The sequence below is a fragment of the Calypte anna genome, chromosome 3 (assembly GCF_003957555.1).
Source record: "Calypte anna isolate BGI_N300 chromosome 3, bCalAnn1_v1.p, whole genome shotgun sequence".
NCBI classification, from domain to species: Eukaryota; Metazoa; Chordata; class Aves; order Apodiformes; family Trochilidae; genus Calypte; species Calypte anna.
Genome location: NC_044246.1, coordinates 114340855 through 114362741, shown reverse-complemented (window position 1 = coordinate 114362741; position 21887 = coordinate 114340855). Strand labels below are relative to the sequence as shown.

The window sequence follows — 21887 nt, the reverse complement described above, 5'->3', positions numbered from 1 at the left end:
TCTCTTATTAATAGCTGGGAAGATTGGCATTTCTAAAAATAACCAACCAGTGCTAGAAGCAAAACCCCCAGGGAGCCCTCCCATAGCCCAGCAACCCTCCCAGCAACACTTTGGAGCCTGGGGCTAAGGTCTCCTGAGCACACCCTGGCACTTGGCAAGCTCAAAGGCAGCCTGTGAATCAACATCCAATATCAACTATGAGAGGCTGATTACTCAAGTAATTTATTACTTCTAGGGTGACCAAAAGGCTGTTTACATGAGGAAATTAGGATACTTTAGAGTCAAACGTGCCCTGGAACTTTATCTCTGATTTATATGCCAGCTCAGTTTCCCTTCCCTTAATATTCTTCATCACAAAGAAATTTCACAGAATATGGGAAGGGACCTTAAAGCTCATCCAGTTCCAACCCCCTGCCATGGTCAGGGACACCTCCCCCAGCCCAGGGTGCTCCAAGCCCCATCCAACCTGGGCTGAGACACTGCCACGGATGGGGCAGCCACAGCTTCCTTGGGCAACCTGGGCAACCAGGGGCTCAGCACCCTCACCCCAAGCAATTCCTCCCTCACATCTCATCCCCATCTCCCCTCTCCCAGCTCCAAACCCTTCCCCCTTCTCCTAGCCCACTCCAGCCCAGCCAGGACATCACCTTATTCCAGGCCACCACTAACCCATGTCCCACACCTGAGAATCACAGAATGCTCATGGCTGGAAAGGACCTTGGAGATCACCAAGTCCAACCAAACCATTTCTCCCTCCCTCCCTCCCTGCCCAAGATCTCCTCTCCATCTCCCCTCTCCCAGCTCCAAACCCTTCCCCCTCGCAGGCTCCCATCCCTCCAGGCCCTTGTCCCAAGTCCCTCCCCAGCTTTCCTGGAGCCCCTTCAGGCACTGGAAGGTGCTCTAAGGTCTCCCCGGTGCAGCCTTCTCTTCTCCAGCCTCAACACCCCCAACTCTCTCAGCCTGGCTCCAGAGCAGAGCTGCTCCAGCCCTCCCAGCAGCTCCAGGGCCTCCTGTGACCTCATTCCATTTCATGCTCCATGGGGTTCACTTTTAGAAAGTCCTGAACCTCTGTTTTCTCCCAAACTGCCAAAGGCAGAGGCAGGAGGAGCAGAGTCTCAGTGCTCAGGCAGCACCAAGAGCCTGGGAAATGAGTCAGCCACCTGAGGAAGGATTCTTATCTCTCCTGGAGACTACAGAATCCAGGTGGCATTAGTTTAATTTCTATTCACAGCCTTGTGATTGTGGATTCCAGGCTGCTGGAGGAGCAAGATGTCGGGATCAGTCACCCCAATCTGATTAGTGTAGTCCTACTGATCTTAATCAAGAGGCAATCACAAATTACTCACTTGTTGCCCATTTACATGTTTTGTACCAAGGTAGAGAATACCAAACTGTGAAGACTTCACCCTGAAATATGCCACTGACTCACAGCTGAGGGGGAAGGAGTTTTAGCCCTCCTTGAAGTTAGTACTAGACAAAACACCTGACCTAACAAAGGGGACATCTGCATTTGCAGGCAAGTGAAATAATGTTTAATTACGAGGCCAGGTTATACGTGGGAAGGAAGCAAGCAGAGGCAGGAGAGGGAAAAAAAAAATGCCTGAAATAATCCAGGGAGTCTGGACAAAAGGAAAATTGGCTCTGGCAGCTAACATGCTCTGCCATGGAGGAAAAGAGGTTTCTAATGAGTGAAGCTCTAATGGACACAGCCTGAGATGTCAGGAAATGTTGAATACTACCTTGATCAGGATGGGCAGCAAATCATCTGGCTGGGAGAGAGGCATTTCTAATATTACTTCACTAAAAGCAGATTAGTCATATAGTGGCTTTTTTTCCCCTTTCTTTCCTGTTTTTCATAGCCACTTGTAACTGTGTTGCCTATTTTGGATGTTGTACCTCCATACTTTTATCTGAAATTATGTCTGGCTTGAGTTAACTGCATTTCCAAATCAACTTCAAGCCACCCATTCAATCCAAGGCTGTAGCAAATAATCAGCCAGGGACTCCTGGACCCCTCCAGGTTTATCTTTGTCCCCAGATTCCTTCCCCAAAAGGTGAGTGGGCCCCTGGCAGCTGCAAGAGCTAGAGATGGGCATCTAGGCTCACTCATCTTGAAAGCCAGCAGCATCTTCAGTGATCACCAGTGCAGAGCAAGGCTCTGGCATAAAGCAGGGTACCAGTGGGTATCTGGGGTGCCTAGGAAATGGGCTGTCCTAAAACAATCAGTATGAGATGCCCCTACTCAAAGCCAGAGTAAGGAATGCTCACAGATTATCACAGAATCATTGAATGGTTTGGGCTGGAAGAGACCCATAAAGATCAGCAGCTCTGGAGGTGATGAGATGCCCTGTGGTGCTTAGGGACATGATGCTTTAGCACCTGACTCAACAGAAATCAGGTATTAGGAGGAATTTCAGTCCCAAAAGAATTGTCAGGCATTGGAACAAGCAGCCCAGGGCAGGGATGGAGTCATGATCCCTGGAGGGATTTCCAGGCCATGTAGATGTGGTGCTGAGGGACATGGGTTAGCACTGGACTCTGCAGAGTTAGGTTAATGGTTGGACTTGATGATCTTAAAGGTGTTTCAAAACCAAACCAATTATATGATCATCTACAAGATAGGAAGTTGCACCTCAACATGAGGAGAAACTTCTGGAGTGTGAGAGTGAGGGACAGCAATGGCCAAGAAGGCCAATGGGATCCTGGGGTGCATGAAGAAGTCCAGCAAGCTGAGGGAGGTTCTCTTCCCCCTCTGCCCTCCTGAGACCACATCTGGAATCCTCTGTCCAGTTTTGGGCTCCCCAGTTCAAGAGGGACAGGGAGACACTTGAGAGGGTCCAGTGGAGGGCTACAAGGATGATGAAGGGACTGGAACATCTGTCTGGGGAGGAAAGACTGAGAGAGCTGGGGTGGTTTAGTTTGGAGAAGACAGAGAGAATCTTATTGATGTTCACAAAGATCTGCAGGGTGGGTGTCAAGAAGAAGGGGTCAGTGTCTTTTCAGTGGTGCTTCTGAAAGGATGAGGAGCCATAAACTGGAACATGGGAAGTTCCACCTTAACATGAGGAAAAAGTTTTTTACCATAAGGGTGAGGGAGCCCTGGCCCAGGCTGCCCAGAGAGGTTGTGGAGTCTCCTTCTCTGGAGCCTTTCCAAACCCCCCTGGATGTGTTCTGTGTGTCCTGCCCTGGGGGATCCTGCTGGGGCAGGGGGTTGGACTGGGTGAGCTCTAGAGCTCCTTTCCAGCCCCTGACATTCTGTGATTCCATGATCCAGTCACATCTGCCATGGTGAGTGCTGCTGATTTCTCACCAGAGCTGAACTTGAACTGCCCTTAGAGATGAGCCCTAAACCTTTAGCCACTAATGAAAACCTTTCATGCTGTCCTGTCTTAAAAATACATGTATTTCTTCTGGAAGAAATCAGAGACAGCTTGCTACTTGCACCTACCTTTCCTCCTAAGAGTTAAGAGCACAGAATTCAGCCACCCACTCCCTTAGTTTGCTAAGAGGAGCCCTGAGCAGGTTTCAGCCCTGAGGGACCAGCACTGCCCCACCAAGTTCTCCATCAGAGCACGTGCAGGAACATGGATCAGGGACCATTCCCTGAGGAGGTGGTTGGCATGTTCTGGTGCTGGTTAGTTGACTAATACCAATGTAGCCATTAAATGCAAGACTGGAAAAAGACTGTTGAGGAAGGGACACTGTTAAACAAAACACTGCACCAAAGCATCCATAAAAACACACAGTGGAAATGAGACAGAGTCCTTTGAGAGAGAGCTTCAATGCAGATCTCCCTTGCTTCCCTCTGAAAAGCTGTCAAAGTTTTACAGTGTGCTGGAGACCTCACCTTGCAGTGGGTTCCAAATGAAAAATCTATGTTGAAATCCAAAGAGCAAAACCAAGTTCATCCTCCAAAGGAGAAGGAACTTCTGGCTGTGTTTTTATTTCGGATCAAAACTATAGGAGAGCTGAAATTCAAGTGGTAAGATCTCCAAGGAAACAGCTGGAAAATTTGTGGTATTTGCAGATGATGTAGTATTCTGTATTCAAAGACAAACTGTACCATATTGTGCTTTGCACTCCAGGGGGAAAAAAATAAAAAGCCCAGACAGGGTCTTAGCAGGATGCCACCAACTGTGCATGCAGGAAAACAAGAGTTCTTGCACTGGATGTTGATGCAAAGAATATGTTCTCCACATCAGTCTGCTGAAATGCAGCTCAAATTAGCCAAGTGAGTGCTTTCACAAAGCATTTTTAAGTAACTGTTGGATGTTTTCTGTTCTTCTCAAAAGAAGTGGTTTTAGCAGAGAGGAATTGCAGCTTCCTCTCTCCATGCATCCCAAGCCAAGATGCTGGAGGATAAAATGAAATAATTTTCTTTCACCTCCCTTTTTTACTTAGAGGTGATGTGGTGAGGACACCTCTCAACCACGTGAAATTCCCAGGTCAAACAGACACCCACACAGCAGCAAGAGGGAAGCAGGACTGGTTTATGTCTCAAGCTGACAAGAAGCAGGGAAATCAGAAAATATAAAATAGTCTCTAAGCATCTGGCTACTGCTTTAAGTAATGTCACAAGTACTTGTTGAGACAGCCTGCTTTGGCTTTTCATCATTCAGGCATGTTACACAGCTGGAGACAACCAGAGAAGCTCTTCCCTGTCAGCACCCAGCACTTTGGATCAGAGTTAGGGATTTCTGCTTTTTAGTTTTTGGTTTTTGGGGTTTTTTTTTCAGCAGCAGACAATCATTTTTTTCAAAAATTTCACAGCTATATCACAGCTATTCTCTTTTAGTTCCCCAGTATCCATTAATCTGATGCCAAGAGTTTCTCATGCAATTCCCCACCTCCCCGAGTTAGTTATAGATGAACTACACACCTGTACAAATTTTCCATAGGAACCATAACTGCTAAAATAAGATAAATTAAAGCACAAAGGTAGTCCTGACCTTGACTTGAGGAACTGATGCTGCTCTTCTTAGTCACAGTGCCATAAAAATGAAAGAGGAGAGATAGGGCTGCAGCTCTTCCTTATACAGCTCCCTTCTTCATGATAATGCTTAATGTATCCTAAAAGCACATCTGTCCACCCTAATGATGGCAGAGAGACTCTAAAATGGGGGCTGGCAATTTTTTGTCCCCACAAGCTCTGGAAAGCAGCCCTGGATAATAACAACCCCTGATGAGGTTGGAAATAGCAGTGTTTGGAGTGGGAAGACACCCATGGTTACCCAGTCTGTCTCCTCTGGCACTCCAAGGAGGATGGTTCCTTGCAGAGTGTCCTCTGCTTGCAGTAACAGAACTGTCTGGACAAAGATCTGATGGAATTTGACTCCATTATGAAGAGGCATCTGCTGCTGCTCATTTCCTACCTAATAGGATGAGTGTTCACAGAGGTGGTGCAGTGGGTTCATTTTCAGATTAAGATATATCTATACAAAAAAAAAAAAAAAGGAGGGGGAATAGCAAAAGTACCTGAAATTACAGCAATTTTCCATGATCCATGCTCTTCCTTGGCTATTCTCTCTGCTTCCTCCATCAGTAACATACCAAATCCCTATAAGGGGAGAAATAACAGGAAGAAAAGGTAAGTCCTGTAAAAATAGAAAGTATGAGCAAGGTCAGAATGTAAGTATTAGCACAGCTCCAAAAGATTTGTATTTTTGGCACAGGAATGATCAAAATCTTATTGCAGGAGAGGGCTTGAGGTGTACCAAGACTCAGCTTTACAGTGGAGCTTTCTCAGGGATTTTTTTTTCTGATTGTGGAATTGCTGAGGGGCAGTTTTAGTGTCTGACTGCTGCTCAGTGGCTGGAGCAGAACAAAGTTAAATCCACTGATGGTGAAGTCGACTCAGTATGAATCCTGTCATTCATTCCTGGTGCTGAACAAGTCTATCCTGCTGAGATAACCAATCCCAAGAAACAATCATGCATCTTAACAGCTACCTTACTGGCCCTGGGTTTGTGCTGGAGAATGAAACAAAGTCAGAGCACAAAGCCAAGATGAAATTGCCTACACTAATTGCAGAAGGATCCCAGAGCCATCCCCACTGGGGACAGCAGTGGAAAAGATGTGGCCAGACACTACAGCCCCAGAGACTGCTGGGTTCACTGTTCTGCTAAACATCTTGTTCACTTTTCAGGTCTACATCTTGCCCCAGTGTCTTGTAATCTTTATTGCCACAGCACCTCCAGGAGTCAGGAGCTGTGCTCATTTCAGGGTGAAGAACTGAGGCATGTGGCAACCACGAGGCTTGTTGGGGCTACCAACAAAGGCTGCATCAAACCACTACATGGCTCTCAAAGACCTAGGCCAGGCTCAAGCTCTGCTGAGCTCAGATCATAGAATCTTTCAGGTTGGAAAAGACCCATCCAGCCCAACCATCATCCCTACTCTGCAAAGTTCTCCCCTAAACCACATCCCCCAACCCCACATCTCAATGACCCTTAAGCACATCCAGAGGTGGGGACTCCACCACCTCCCTGGGCAGCCTATTCCAGGGTCTGACCACTCTTTCAGTAAATTTTTTTTTTCCTAATGCCCACTCTAATCCTACCCTGTTACAGCTTACAGCCATTCCCTCTCCACAATGTCCTTCCAGGCACTTATAGAGAGCAAGGAGCTCTCCCCTCAGCTTCTTCTTCCTCAAACTAAACAGCCCCAGCTCCTTCAATCCTTCTTCATAAGACTTTTTTCTCCAGGCCCTTCACCACCTTCCTCTGCACTCACCCCAGCACCTCAGTATCTCTCTTATTGTGCCCCAAACTGGACCCAGTCCTCAAGGTGTGGCCCCACCAGTGCTGTGTACAGGGGACAAGCCACCTCCCTCCTTCTGCTGGCCACACTATTTCTCATACAAGCCAGGATGCCACTGGCTTTCTTAGCCATGATGGTGACACAAGGATCATGACAGAAAAGATGCCAAATCCAGGAGAACTGCAGTGTTCTGGATGGGCTCCATGTCCCCATTTACATCGGAAATCTCACACAGCTGGAGTGCTACTGGAATGAGAATAATGCTCCAAAACAGGGAATAGCCTTTCCACTCTATTTAACAACTTTGTTGTCCTATATATCTGGAAATAATTGGTTGGATTAATTCACTCCTCACATGAGGATGCAGGAATTATTCTCATCTCTTTGTTCATCTGTTTTCCTGACAAGACGTAGGGAATGGGGCTGTGCAAACACTGCAGCAGATGCCATTTAATTCTAAAAAGCATTCAGCACTTAGAGGCATTTTTAAATAACACACAGAAATCTTCAGTCTAAAAAGCCCTTCTAACCAGAAATTACCCCACGACTGTGAAGAACACTTCCTGATGAACCTCCTGGATGCTGACTGCACCCAATGAACACGGCTGCATCACATGCCATGAAATTTCAATTTGCTGCCTATTTTCATGTTTGTAGTTGCCTACTTTCAATTGATTTCCCCCTTCCCTCTCTGTTTTATTTATCTATTTATTGATTTTTATTATTATCATTCCTCAAACACTTAAGATGATCACTTTTTTCCTCCCCAACTTTTTAAGTGTTAGTTATTTAACAGTGGAAACATCCACTTCAATTTTTTTTTTCTTTTTTTTCTTTTTCCCCCCAGCTACTGCCTTATGGTCACACACCATCAGTGTCTAGCAAAACAGCATCTTAATGCATATACTCAGGGAAAGATTGATAAATACAAGGAAGCTAATTTAAAACATCAGCCCTGAGCACTTCTGGCAAAGAGGACAAACTGATTGCTATTTATTTTTTCTTTTTTTTTTTTAAAAGCCTCACTCTAAAGGTTCAAAATCTACCAGGGCAAAATCTGATTGACATTTTTGCTCACTGCAAGCCACAGCATGTTACATGCAGCAGAAGGGTAAAGTGCTATTTTCATATGAGCTACTGCAAGGAATTGCTTTCCACTCCATTCTTCCCATTAAGGTTTATATGAAATGGTCTCACAAGTGTGTCTGAAGCTAAAACCTGTCAGACTCAACAAAGAAATTTAATTCAAGAGTCCCACCAATCACTTAAACTTAAACTAAGAGCCAAAGTTGGATTTTTTTCTATTTTGGTAGGTAAATGTATTCAATAAATATTCCTTTGGAAAAAAAAAAAAGGGAAACACTAAATGAAACTTTGTATGTTGTGGTTTCAGATTTCAGAAGTGAAATTCATCTACTGAACAAGATCCATTTCAGAAGGAAACAAAAAGACACAGTGGATGCATCTCCTTTGTTTTGCTTTTCCTCAGGAAATCCTAAAGGAGGCTTCAGAATCAGGGCTCAAAAGTCAAATTAGCACCTGGGTCCATGAGCTCATATTGCATGGGCATGAAGGAATGATAGCTTTCAGGCTTCTTTTTCATCTCAGAGCAGTTGCAATTGCCTAAACATGCTCACCCCAGCTAAAAACTCAGCAGCAGCAGCAGCATGGTTCCAGGAGATGAAATGCAAGAAAGGGCTCAGCCTCAGTTCTGGTTCCCTGGCAGCAGGCTGTGATTCAACCCAACCAAACCAACCTCACCTGGGAAATCCAATTCTTCTCCAATTATCCCCAGGAAGCAGAATCATAGAATCACAGAATCATAGAATGGGCTGGGTTGGAAGGGACCTCAGAGATCATCAAGTCCAACCCTTGATCCACTCCCCCCGTGGTTCCCAGCCCATGGCACTCAGTGCCACATCCAGGCTCTTTGGAAAGATCTTCAGACACGGAGAATCCACTACTTCCCTGGGCAGCCCATTCCAATGCCTGATCACCCTCTCCAGAAAGAAATTCTTTCTCATCTCCAACCTAAACCTCCCCTGGCACAACTTGAGACCCTGCCCTCTTGTCTTGCTGAGAGTTGCCTGGGAAAAGAGCCCAACCCCCCCCTGGCTCCAACCTCCTTTCAGGGACTTGGAGAGAGTGATGAGGTCTCCCCTGAGCCTCCTCTTCTCCAGCCTCAACACCCCCAGCTCCCTCAGCCCTTCCTCACAGCAATTCTGCTGGATCCCTTCACAGCCTCCTTGCTCTTCTCTGGACCTGCTCCAGCACCTCAAGTCTCCTTCCTGAGGGCTGAGGGGCCCAGAACTGGACACAGGACTCAAGCTGTGGCCTCCCCAGGGCTGAGCACAGGGGCAGAATCCCTTCCCTGGACCTGCTGGCCACGCTGTTCCTGACACAGCCCAGGATGCCACTGGCCTTCTTGGCCACCTGGGCACACCGCTGGCTCCTCTTCAGCTTCCTGGCAATCCAGACTCCCAGCTCCCTTTCTGCCACTCTGTGCCCAGCCTGGAGCTTCCCATGGGGTTGTTGTGGCCAAAGTGCAGGACCCGGCACTTGGAATGTTGAACCTCATCCCGTTGGGATCATCCCAACTCTCCAGTCTGTCCAGGTCCCTCTGCAGAGCATGTGAAGGTAAAAAAGAGGCAGCAGAGGAAAAAAGAAGAAGTTGGTTTGGAGTACCTGGTGCTGAAATTTGGCAGGATCACGACTGCTGACAGGGACCACACTGCCATACACGTGCAGCTCCCGGACAATGGAAACTCCTCCTTTCAGCTCGGGTCTGAAGGACTCCTCTGAACACTTCCTCAATCGTAGAAGTCCAACAAGAATATCCTGCTCTGGATCTTCATAGGACAGGAAGGTCTCCCAGCCCCCATTAGCCACATAATCTCTTCTCACCAGTTCAATCTGGCCCCCAGGGAAGATGCGGCGATGAATATACAAAAAAAAAAAAGAGAAAAGAAAAACTTCTTTAAAAAATATTTAAGCGACACGTTGAACAGAACAAAAGCAATTTCATGGGTCCATAAACTATTATGACTCAGAGAAAACATGAAGTGCTTTCTTAAAGGCCAATTTACTTCTAGATGGATTTTAGCAGCACTGGGTAAGAAGTGTTGGTACTGCAGTTGTATGAAAGATAAAACATGTGACTACTTCCATAGAAATATCTTTGCCAATGGGACAGAATTACTCTTCTATCCTTATTTGCAAGCTTTCCAGAAGAGCTGGGAACCCTCATGAGTAACTGTTTTAAGTCAGAAACCTAAGACCAATGTTTCTGGAGTTACTGGACTTTCATAATCACTAAAAAATCAATGGGGGCAGCAACTCTTGCCTCCAATCCAGGGATTTTCTCTAACTAAAATCCAGCTCCAGTTACAACCTTGCTAATGTAAAACCTGTAGTTTTGCACTAAACCTGCAATGAGGTCCAGGTCTCTACTGCTTTGCAGAAGAAATGGCTTGAGATGTCTACAAGAACAGGGGCATTTGGAGCAGCAAGTCAACTTCTTTACCAATCATCTCTTGGTTCATTCCAGCACCACACAGGATCTGCCCACGTGTGCCAAGTGGGTCATGAACAGGAGTGGGTCTGAAAGAGTTGGTGCTGGGTGAGAATTGCACCACACATGTTCCATCATCAGCAGGATGTCTTCTCTTACTCAGTCCTGAGGACACCAAAACCATTCACACAAGTAAGCTGAGAACTGACCAGTAATAACATATTACTTGCCTCAAATCTGTATTTTTTATCACCATCTGGACATAAGCAGCTCTGAAGATCACAAGAAGTGGAAGGGAAGTGAGAGCTGGCTGGCTGGAGAGAATACAGTAAGGACCATGCTTGGGTAGGAGGAGCACCTAAAAGCTGTGAAGAGTAACTGGTGGATAAGGGAGCAGAAAGAAGAAAAAACCTTTTTCAGACAGTCCTGACACACCATGACCCAGGAGCAGCCCCAGGCTCCTTCAGGGCAACATAAGACCTGGTCAAATCTCCCCTAAGAGTAGCTGTGTGGGTATGTAGCAGAGTTGGCCCTGAGTTAATTTGATGTAACCTGCAGCTGCTGATGCTAATGTCACATCTTTGGTGACACAATGAGGCATTCTACTTGCATCCTGAAATTCCTATGGTAAAGCTGGAATACCTCCCATCCTTGTTGATGGGACTCCCTTGTCCATCTCTAGCAGACCAAAATTATTTCCCAAAGTGCCCAAGAGAGGAGTGGCAGCAGCAGGTCTGCAATACTGAGAGCCTGGTGACAACAGAACAAGAGGTAATGGGCTCAAGGTGCACCAGGGGAGGTTTAGATGGGATTTCAGCAAGAATTTATTCACTGAAAGGGTTATCAGACATTGGAAGAGGCTGCCCAGGGCTGTGGTGGAGTCACCATCCCTGAAGGGATTTAAGAGTCACATCATAGAATCATAGAATTGGCTGGGTTGGAAGGGACCTCAGAGATCATCAAGTCCAACCCTTGATCCACTCCCCCCGTGGTTCCCAGCCCATGGCACTCAGTGCCACATCCAGGCTCTTTGGAAATATCTCCAGACACGGAGAATCCACTACTTCCCTGGGCAGCCCATTCCAATGCCTGATCACCCTCTCCAGAAAGAAATTCTTTCTCATCTCCAACCTAAACCTCCCCTGGCACAACTTGAGACCCTGCCCTCTTGTCTTGCTGAGAGTTGCCTGGGAAAAGAGCCCAACCCCCCCCCTGGCTCCAACCTCCTTTCAGGGAGTGGCAGAGAGTGATGAGGTCTCCCCTGAGCCTCCTCTTCTCCAGCCTCAACACCCCCAGCTCCCTCAGCCCTTCCTCACAGCAATTCTGCTGGATCCCTTCACAGCCTCCTTGCTCTTCTCTGGACCTGCTCCAGCACCTCAATCTCCTGCCTGAACTTCCTGAGGGGCCCAGAACTGGACACAGGACTCAAGCTGTGGCCTCCTCAGGGCTGAGCACAGGGGCAGAATCCCTTCCCTGGACCTGCTGGCCACGCTGTTCCTGACACAGCCCAGGATGCCATTGGCCTTCTTGGCCACCTGGGCACACTGCTGGCTCCTGTTCAGCTTCCTGGCAATCCAGACTCCCAGGTCCCTTTCTGCCTGGCTGCTCTCCGCCACTCTGCCCCCAGCCTGTAGTGCTGCTTGGGGTTGTTGTGGCCAAAGTGCTTGGGGATACAGTTAAAGTTTTTGTCAGTGTCAGGTTCATGGTTGGACTTGATGATCTTGAAGGTCTTTTCCAACCAAGGCAAATCCCTGTGTGACTCTGTGTGAAATTAAGAACACCACAGTGGATGGTGGGGGAGTTCCATCCACCCCTGAACCAGGCACCCATCACCAGCTGGTGTGCCTTGGGTGTGCTCCAGGAAGGAGTTTTCTAAATTCATCTGAGAGGGATCAAGTTCCTGTGCTTCCTGATGCTTCCAAAGTGGGGAACCATCAAAAAGCACTCCCCTGGCCTGAACTGCAACCCCCCCAGAGGTACACTTGCATCATTTTGAGAGAATCCTTTAACTTTAGGAAGTCAAAGATGAAAGGTGAGGGTTGGTGGCTGCCCTGTGCTGCACTGCTGGTTTCCATTTCCATCCTGACAAGACAATGTAGGATTGATCCCTGTGGATACCTTGCCAAGCTTTTCCCAGCACTGCCATAAAGACTGAAGTATTTTTTTCTGTAAACCCTCCAATAACCAGAAACCCATGAATTAAAGATTTGTTTATGGAAAAGCCAGAAGGGATTCTGTCACCTGTCTGCTCTACTCCACAACAAAGCCTGGGTGAACACAGCTCACAATTAAATCCCTTACTGACTCACTGGAACCCTGATGTACAGCCCAGGGGGTAGAGATGCCCCAGAAAATGTCTCCTCAAGTCCCAAGTTCTCCAAGAGCACTACTCCAACTCCAGCCTGGGTGTCAGGATGGCTGACATGCTGGTCCACATTGACCATTAGGTACCCAAAGCCACTGGAAAAATGGAAATGTAGAGGGAATCATAGAATCAGAGAAAGTGAGGGGTTGGAAGGGACCTCATAGATCAGGTCCAACCCCTGCCAGAGCAGGGTCACCTCCAGCAGTCACACAGGGACACATCCAGGTGGGGTTTGAATGTCCCCAGGGAAGGAGACTCCACAACCTCCCTGGGCAGCCTGGGCCAGGGCTCCCTCACCCTCACAGTGAAAAAATTCTTCCTGATATTTATATGGAACCACCCATGCTCCAGTTTATAACCACTGCCCCTTGTGCTGTTTTGGTCACCCCTGGGAAAAGCTTTACTCCTCCTCCTGACACTCACTCCTTACATATTTATAAACATTAATGAGGTCACTCCTTAATCTCCAAGCTGAAAAGACCCAGCTCAGCCTTTCCTCACCAGGAGATGTTCCACTCCCTTCATCCTCTTGGTTTCTCTGCCCTGGACTCTCCAGCAGTTCCCAGTCCTTCTGGAACTGAGGGGCCCAGACCTTGACACAATATTCCAGATGTGGCCTCACCAAGGCAGAGTAGAGGGGCAGGAGAACCTCTCTCAACCCACTGACCACCCCCTTCTAATGCCCCCCAGGTGCCACTGGGCTTCTTGGCCACCAGGACACATTTTCAGCTCATGCTCATCCTTCTACCCACCAGCACCCTCAGGTCCTTTTTCCCCTGTGCTGCTCTCCAACAGCTCAGTCCCCAACCTACACTGGTACCTGGGGTTGTTCTTTCCCAGATGTAAGACTCCACACTTGCCATTGGTGTAATACATCCAATTTTTCCCTGCCCAGCTCTCCAGCCTGTCCAGGTCCCTCTGGATGGCAGCTCAGCCACTCCTCCCAGCTTTGTGTCATCAGCAAACTTGTGACAGTCCACTCTATTGACTCATCCAGATCATCAATAAATAGATTAAATAGTACTCATCCCAGAAATGACCCTTGAGGGACTCCACTGGAACCAGACTTCCAACTGAAACCATCCCAGTGACTGCACCTCTCTGGCTTTTATCCTTCCACCAGCTCCTGATCCACCTCACCACCCCATCATCCAGGCCACACTTCTTCAGTTCAGCTCCAAGGATTCTGTGGGAGTCAGTGCCAAATGCCTTCCTGAGATCAAACAGACCATGTCAGATTTCCAGGCAGAAAGGGACCTGGGAGTCTGGATTGCCAGGAAGCTGAACAGGAGCCAGCAGTGTGCCCAGGTGGCCAAGAAGGCCAATGGCATCCTGGGCTGTGTCAGGAACAGCGTGGCCAGCAGGTCCAGGGAAGGGATTCTGCCCCTGTGCTCAGCCCTGGGGAGACCACAGCTTGAGTCCTGTGTCCAGTTCTGGGCCCCTCAGCCCTTCAGAAAGGAGATTGAGGTGCTGGAGCAGGTCCAGAGAAGAGCAAGGAGGCTGTGAAGGGATCCAGCACAAGTCCTGTGAGGAAGGGCTGAGGGAGCTGGGGGTGTTGAGGCTGGAGAAGAGGAGGCTCAGGGGAGACCTCATCACTCTCTCCAACTCCCTGAAAGGAGGTTGGAGCCAGGGGGGGGTTGGGCTCTTTTCCCAGGCAACTCTCAGCAAGACAAGAGGGCAGGGTCTCAAGTTGTGCCAGGGGAGGTTTAGGTTGGAGATGAGAAAGAATTTCTTTCTGGAGAGGGTGATCAGGCATTGGAATGGGCTGCCCAGGGAAGTAGTGGATTCTCCGTGTCTGAAGATCTTTCCAAAGAGCCTGGATGTGGCACTGAGTGCCATGGGCTGGGAACCACGGGGGGAGTGGATCAAGGGTTGGACTTGATGATCTCTGAGGTCTCTTCCAACCCAGCCAATTCTATGATTTTATGATTCTATGCCTGCTTTGCCATCATCCATCCACCTGGTTGTGTCCTCATAGAAGGCTATCAGGTTATAAAAAACCAAACAACACAAGAGCATGAGAGTTTTAAAACACTCAGATTCTGCCCTTTGGTCTCCTGTGTGAAAAAGCAGTTAGGTTACAGATTACTGATAATGTGTTAAAGAAGGAGAAAATATTAAACACTGCTAGACTAAGAATTCAAAATGCCAAGATTAGAGAAGTCCTGGTTTCTCCTGAGGGCAAAACAAAACAAGGAGGGAATGTGGCTCCACTGCTTGTCTTCCAGCAGGGACTTGATGCTGGGTTATGGCCACATCCAGTCTGAAAGCCACATGCAGACAGAGATAAAGGAAAACTACAGGAACCTTCAGCAGGAGGCTTTAGATTGTGTGCATTTTTATAGCATCATAAGCATGTACCAGATAAGCTGATCTGCTCAGAAAAGTCCCTCCTGGATCGAGTCCTGTGTTCCCCCCACATCCCTGGGCACAGAGGATATCCTAGGACCAGGATATTTGAGGATCCCTAAATCCCCTAAAGGGTTTTCAGGGGATGTACAAAGGCTTTTCCTTCTGAGAGATTGGCACAAACGTGGCAAAAAAGCATCCTGAATCACCTCCTGGTTGGGCTGTGCACAGCTACGTGCCCAGTCCCCAGGGCCACTCCCTTGTCCTTAACACAGAATCATAGAAAATTTGGGTGGGAAGGGAGCTCTAAAGCTCCCCCAGTCCAACCCCTGCACTATCAGGGACACCCTCACCCAGATCAGGGTGCTCAGAACCTCCTCAAGCCTCACCTTGAACATCTCCAGGGATGAGGCCTCAACCACCTCCCTGGGCACCCTGTGCCATTGTTCCACTGCCCTCATGGGACACAACTTGTTCCTCACATCCAATCTAAAGCTGCTCTTCTCTAATTTAAACCCCTTGCCCCTCATCCTATCACTCCAGGCCCTTGCACACAGTCCCTCTCCACCCTTCCTGTAGCCCCTTCAGATACTGGAAGGTCACTGTTAGGTCTCCCCAAAGCCTTCTCCAGGCTGAACCATCCCATGTGTTGGGTCAGCATAACCACCATCAAGGTGGATCTCCACATCCATGTGCAATCCTATTAAATGCCCAGCACAGTCTGTTTTAAACTTATTTTGACAAACAAAAGGGGAAAACCCACTTGCAGATTATGCTCTTGAGAGAACCCACCTATTCCCAGCTGAAAAATCTGCCTTGTCCCTACTGAGGCTGTATGCAGGGATCATGACTGTGAGACAAAACCCCCTCACTTTGCAGGAACAGCAGCTTCTACGTCTTCCACTTTCTGCTTTAATGCTGATATAGGTTCAGATTTGTAACAGAGCTGTCATTGTCCCTTGGCTTTCAAAAAACTGTCAATCCAAGAGTCTCTTTACAGCACCAATTCACTGGGGCATTTTTAAGACCATGATGTAGCACTGTGCAGCCTCCACCATTCTGAGAGGGAACAAAAACCTGCTGCTGCTATGGAGAAATGCCACTAATTGAACAGGCAGTTTAGAGACAGTGCTGTAAATAACCAGCTACAGGCAAGGAATCTACTTTGAGTTGATTTAAAAACAAAAAAGACCAACAACAAACACCACTCTTTTAAAAGCAGACACACCTTCCAACCTTTGCTGACCCTGCAAAGAAAGAAGTTGCATGAAGTGTAACCCACTGCATAGAATCATAGAATCATAGAATTGGCTGGGTTGGAAGGGACCTCAGAGATCATCGAGTCCAACCCTTGAACCACCGTTGCGGTTGCTAGACCATGGCACTGAGTGCCACATCCAGTCTTTTTTTAAATATCTCCAGGGACGGAGAATCCACCACTTCAGCGGGCAGTCCATTCCAATGACGGATCACTCTTTCCGTAAAGAAATTCTTTCTAATATCTAACCTAAACTTCCCCTGGCACAACTTAAGTCCATGCCCTCTTGTCTTGTTGAAAGTCGTTTGGTAAAAGAGCCCAACCCCCACCTGGCTACACCCTCCTTTCAGGTAGTTGTAGAGAGCGATGAGGTCTCCCTTGAGCCGCCTCTTCTTTAGGCTGAACAGCCCCAGTTCTCTCAGCCTCTCCTCGTAGGGCCTGTGCTCGAGTCCCTTCACCAGCCTGGTTGCCCTCCTTTGAACCTGTTCCAGGACCTCGATATCCTTCCTGAACTGGGGGGCCCAGAACTGGACACAGTACTCAAGGTGTGGCCTCACGAGGGCTGAGTACAGGGGCAGAATCACTTCCTTGGACCTGCTGGCAATGCTGTTCCGGATACAGGCCAGGATGCCATTGGCTTTCTTGGCCACCTGGGCACACTGCTGGCTCATGTTCAGCTTCTTGTCGATCCAGACTCCCAGGTCCTTTTCTGCCTGGCTGCTCTCCAGCCACTCTGTCCCCAGCCTGTAGCGCTGCATGGGGTTGTTGTGGCCAAAGTGCAGGACCCAGCACTTGGCCGTGTTAAACCTCATCCCGTTGGAATCAGCCCAACTCTCCAGTCTGTCCAGGTCCCTCTGCAGAGCCCTCCTGCCTTCTAGTTGATCAACACTCCCCCCCAGCTTAGTGTCGTCTGCGAATTTGCTGATGATGGACTCAATCCCCTCATCTAAATCATCAATGAAGATATTGAACAGAACTGGGCCCAACACTGATCCCTGGGGGACACCACTAGTGACCGGCCGCCAACTGGATGCAGCCCCGTTCAGCACCACTCTCTGGGCCCGGCCCTCCAGCCAGTTCCTAACCCAGCACAGGGTGCTCCTGTCCAAGCTGCGGGCTGACAGTTTTTTCAGGAGGATGCTGTGGGAGACGGTGTCAAAGGCCTTGCTGAAGTCCAGGTAGACCACATCCACAGCCCTCCCCTCATCCACCAGTCGGGATGAGGGGAGTAAGTGATTAATTTCTTTTAGACCTGATAATTTATTTGTGAGCTGACATGATAGCCTCTCTTACCAAGAGGATGCCTTGTTGCCTCCCCAAGCCAAAAGGAGCATCACACCTTGTCATTAGTCCAAAGAACATGAAAAATGATCCCATCTTCAGGATATTACTCTCTCTTGCTGTCATAGTAGATTTTGCCCAGACTTTCTAGGGACCTCCTTCTGTCACTCAGACAGATGAGTTTAACAAAGGGAATGTTCAGATTCACATTGCTCTGAAAACCCTGTGATAAGCTATTTGCTAACTACTCCAGAAATCTACAATTTAAAGTAGATTAATGCTGCTGACAACAGATATCTCTGGAAGATGTTTTGTGGGATGACCCCAGATTAGATTAAGAGGAGCAGAGCACAAAGGCTGTGTGGTTATGTATAAATTGGACAGTCTCAGTTCTTGCAGAAATGTGGTAAGAACAAGAGAATTTCTTTGAGATTGCCAGACATCTCCATACTGGATTTCTGCTTGGCAAGATGGGAAATATTGCACTCCATCTGAACTCATATAATGTCAGAAGAAAAAGAGACTGGCTCCCAGTAACCTCTGATTTGCAAAATGAGAACATCCTTCAGATGCTAAACTCAAGAGAATATTCATGCTACTTAACTTCTGGCACCAAATTCAGTGCCTTTTTGAAGCCTAAATAATCAATGGAGCCTCTAAAACACAACTGAGAGGAGCTCTGCTAAGAATCTCTGCTGACACAGAAAAGCTGACCCCACTTTAGTGGCTCAGTGCCTACAAACTGATTGCCCAGAAGGGGACACAGATACAGAAATGTCACCCAGAGTCAGCTTTCTACCTTGAGGTGGCAAAATATGCTGCCTGGCACAAAGGGTTCATGTTTAAAGGCCACTGAGATATATGATGGACAAACTGGAACAGGCAGGGATGGAGTCCCCATCATCCCTGGAGGGATTTCCAAAGCCCTGGAGATGTGGAGCTGAGGGACATGGGACAGGGATGGCCTTGGCAGTGCTGGGGGAATGAGTGGACTTGATGATCTTCAGGGTCTTTTCCAATAAAAAAAGTTGTATGACTCTACAATCACTTCAGTCCTTTCTTATTGTCAGCAAAGGAAGAGGAAGAGAGTAATTCCAGGCATGATTTATTAGTCACAGCTTACATGTACACTATGGTGGATCCAACTCTCTGTGATCTTAAGAGTGCTCATCTCCTTGGGTGCCACACATGGCCAGGGATGTCCTGACAACTTTCTGGAAGGACTGACTCCTCCTTGTAACTACAGTAAACTGGAGGATTAGAGTCCTAAACTGGATGCTTAAAGCTCTTTCTATAAGATAAGCACAGCAATATTTCTGTGGACTATTTTAAGCAATACAGGTGTGATCTAAATGGATCTTCTTACCTGTAACATATATACAGATACATAGGTCTGCAGAAGTGTATTTATATGTATATAGATGCTGTGTGCTTTGCCTAGACAAGCAGGCACATTCTCAAAAAAAAAAAAAGGCTGTAAATTCATCTTACTAAACATTTACTCCTGCTCAGCATGCCCATGCTGTGGTTCTGATATTTTCGAAATGGGAATTGTTAATGAAAAGGGAGAAAAAGGGAAGGCTGAGAAGCAGCAAGAAAAGAGCTGCTTGTTTTGCTGCAGCTCTGAAAGCATCAAAATAACTGCTGCCTGCCATCAAGTTTATTTTGAACATGGTGGTCCATAAATTTCAACATGTGACTGTGCTCAAACAAAAGACATCCAAAGCTGCTGCGAAAATAAATGGAAAATTGGGTGCAGCTCCAAAGGCAAACCACAGGGCTGGATGTGAAACAAATGGGGCCCCTCCGCCTCCACACCAAACACATGTAAGAAATGGTGTCTGAAACAAGCTTCAAAAAAAAAGAAAAAGACAAATCTTACCTGGTATGGTCTCACTTTATGGTGAATCTCTTGAATTCCAACCTCTCTCGTCCTTACATCGCGACACTGGGGAAAGAGAAAGCAAGGTGTGAGGGGGGGAAATCACAGAGGAGAAAACCATTAAGCTCTGAAACATACAGATTTCCAGCCACCTATTGGGTTGAAAACTAAACTGAAATAGCATGAAGCTGGAAGGATGAATTTCAGATGGATGCTCACCGAGCCATCCCTAATACACTTCAGGAAGAGGTCTTAGCGCTAAATGGAAAACCATGCTGGCAAAAATCAATTCACCCAACAACTATTATGGCTCATGAGGAAACATACACTTTGATTCACAAACAGCAGGGGCTGGAGGAAAAATCAACATACATGAAAGAGGAACAGAGGGAAAAAAAAAAAAAAGAGTTCAGCAAAATCCATTTTTACTTGATACCGGGAAGGTCCAACAAAATCCACCCTCAGGCTCCAGAGAGTCCTTAAATAGCCAGTTTATCCATCTCAGCAACCATTTTCTTCCTTTTAAATAAGAAATGTTGCAGAAGTCCAAGCTGAGTATCAGAAAATAAAGCTAAAGGCACCCACAGAGCATCACTGAGGCTCTGGACCAGAGAACACAGACAGCCAGAAGAAATCCTCCCTCTTTCAAAAGTTCGACAGAAGAAGAGATGAGGCCCCAAGCTCAGTGCTTGAGAGAGGGGTTTTATAGCTTGCATAAAATTGTGTGCTTCTCAGCAAAGCCAGTGGAAGTTTTGGCACCCATTCACGTCAGCAAACAGCTGGGATGGTTTAAACACTCCTGCTGCAGGGGGTGATGTGCATTCACATCTTAGCAGGTTTATTGGAATGCCCAGTGCTGAGCTGAACCCAACTTCTGTCAGCAAACTGCAACCAGGAGAGTTTTTTCCAAAGCAACTGAGTTGTAAATGTTCCTTTCATTCCACTCGTGCTGCTTGGAGGGAAGGAAGAAAACCTCCAGCAATGGGCTAAAACTGCCCTAAGAGCAACAACACCCATCTGCTTGTGTACTATCAACAGCTGAACAAAAAGGATGGGGACAGGCTGGAGAGGGTCCAGAGAAGAGCCATGAGGATAATCAGAGAATGGAGCATCTTCCATATGAGGAGAGGGTGAGAAAACTGGGTCTGCTCAGCCTTGAGAAGAGAAGGCTCAGGGCAGACCTTATGGCCATGTTCCAGTACTTAAAGGGGCTACAAAGAGGATGGAGATTCCCTATGGACAAGGAGTCCCATGGACAAGCCAAGGGGCAATGGGCACAAGTTGCTCCTGGGGAGATTCCCATTGGACACAAGAGGAAAATTGTTCATTCTGAGGACAGTCAGACCTTGGAATGTTCTCCCAGGGAAAGGGGTGGACTCCCCCACTTTGGGAAGTTTGAAGTCTCAGCTTGAGGGGGTGATGGGACATCTCAGATAAACAATAATATGGGAAAGGTTGGACCAGGTGAGCCTTGAGGTCCCTTCCAACCTGAGATTCTGGGATTCTATGATTTTTAGACAGAGAAAGAACGTGTGAAAACCCAATTCACACAGAAACTGAAGAGTACCCAGAACAAGCAGAGCTCTGTCTCCTGCCCTGTCCTCCTCTGAATGCTTTTGAATTCCATTATGAACATAAAGCAACAATCTCTGACACAGCAGAAAAAAGTGAGGGTTGGTGTGTGTGCTTTTTGGGGTGGGTTATGGTAAAAGCAGGATTCATGGTCATATTCTAGAGTAGAGAAACTATTGGAATGGTCTCCTAAGGGAGGAGGTGGATTCCCCCACTTTGGGAAGTTTGAAGTCTCAGCTCAAAGAGGTGCTGGGACATCTCAGATAAACAATAATATGGGAAAGGCTGGACCAGGTGAGTCTTGGGGTCCCTTCCAACCTGAGATTCTGGGATTCTATGATTTTTAGACAGAGAAAGAACACGTAAAAATCCAGTTCACACAGAAACTGAAGAGTACCCAGAACAAGCAGAGCTCTGTCTCCTGCCCTGTCCTCCTCTGAATGCTTTTGAATTCCATTATGAACATAAAGCAACAATCTCTGACACAACAGAAGAAAGTGAGGGTTGGTGTGTGTGCTTTTTGGGGTGGGTTATGGTAAAAGCAGGATTCATGGTCATATGCTAAAGTAGAGAAACTCTTCTCTGCTTTACAATTCTCAGCTACACAAACAGCACAGTAAAAGGTAAAGAAACATCCACTCTTCATGGGTGGTGAGAGATTGGAACAGGTTGCCCAGAGGGGCTGCAGATAACCCCTCCCTAGAAGTGTTCAAGGCCAGGTTGATGGGATTTGGAGCAACCTAGTGAGAGGTGTCCCTGCCTGTGCAAAGGGTTCAAGCTCAGACAGTCTTTGAGGTCCCTTCCAACCAAAAGCACTCTGTGATTCATTAGGAACCTCAGAATTCACAAAGGCCAACATGGTCTGGGTGGCTGCTTTAATTTTCTCTTTCCCAACTGGGTATTTCATCAT

At 47.4% G+C, this 21887-nt stretch overlaps 1 protein-coding gene across 1 annotated transcript in view; it reads right to left on the bottom strand.

Annotated features, from left to right (window-relative positions):
- ELP3 (elongator acetyltransferase complex subunit 3) overlaps positions 1-21887 on the bottom strand; it is a 129370-nt gene that overhangs the window by 20558 nt on the left and 86925 nt on the right. Inside the window, exons 12-14 of the mRNA XM_030448574.1 lie at positions 19406-19471; positions 9445-9672; positions 5476-5557 (exon numbers count right to left, since the gene is read on the bottom strand). Coding sequence (XP_030304434.1) covers positions 5476-5557; positions 9445-9672; positions 19406-19471 — 376 coding nt within the window. The remainder of the gene's footprint in view (positions 1-5475; positions 5558-9444; positions 9673-19405; positions 19472-21887) is intronic.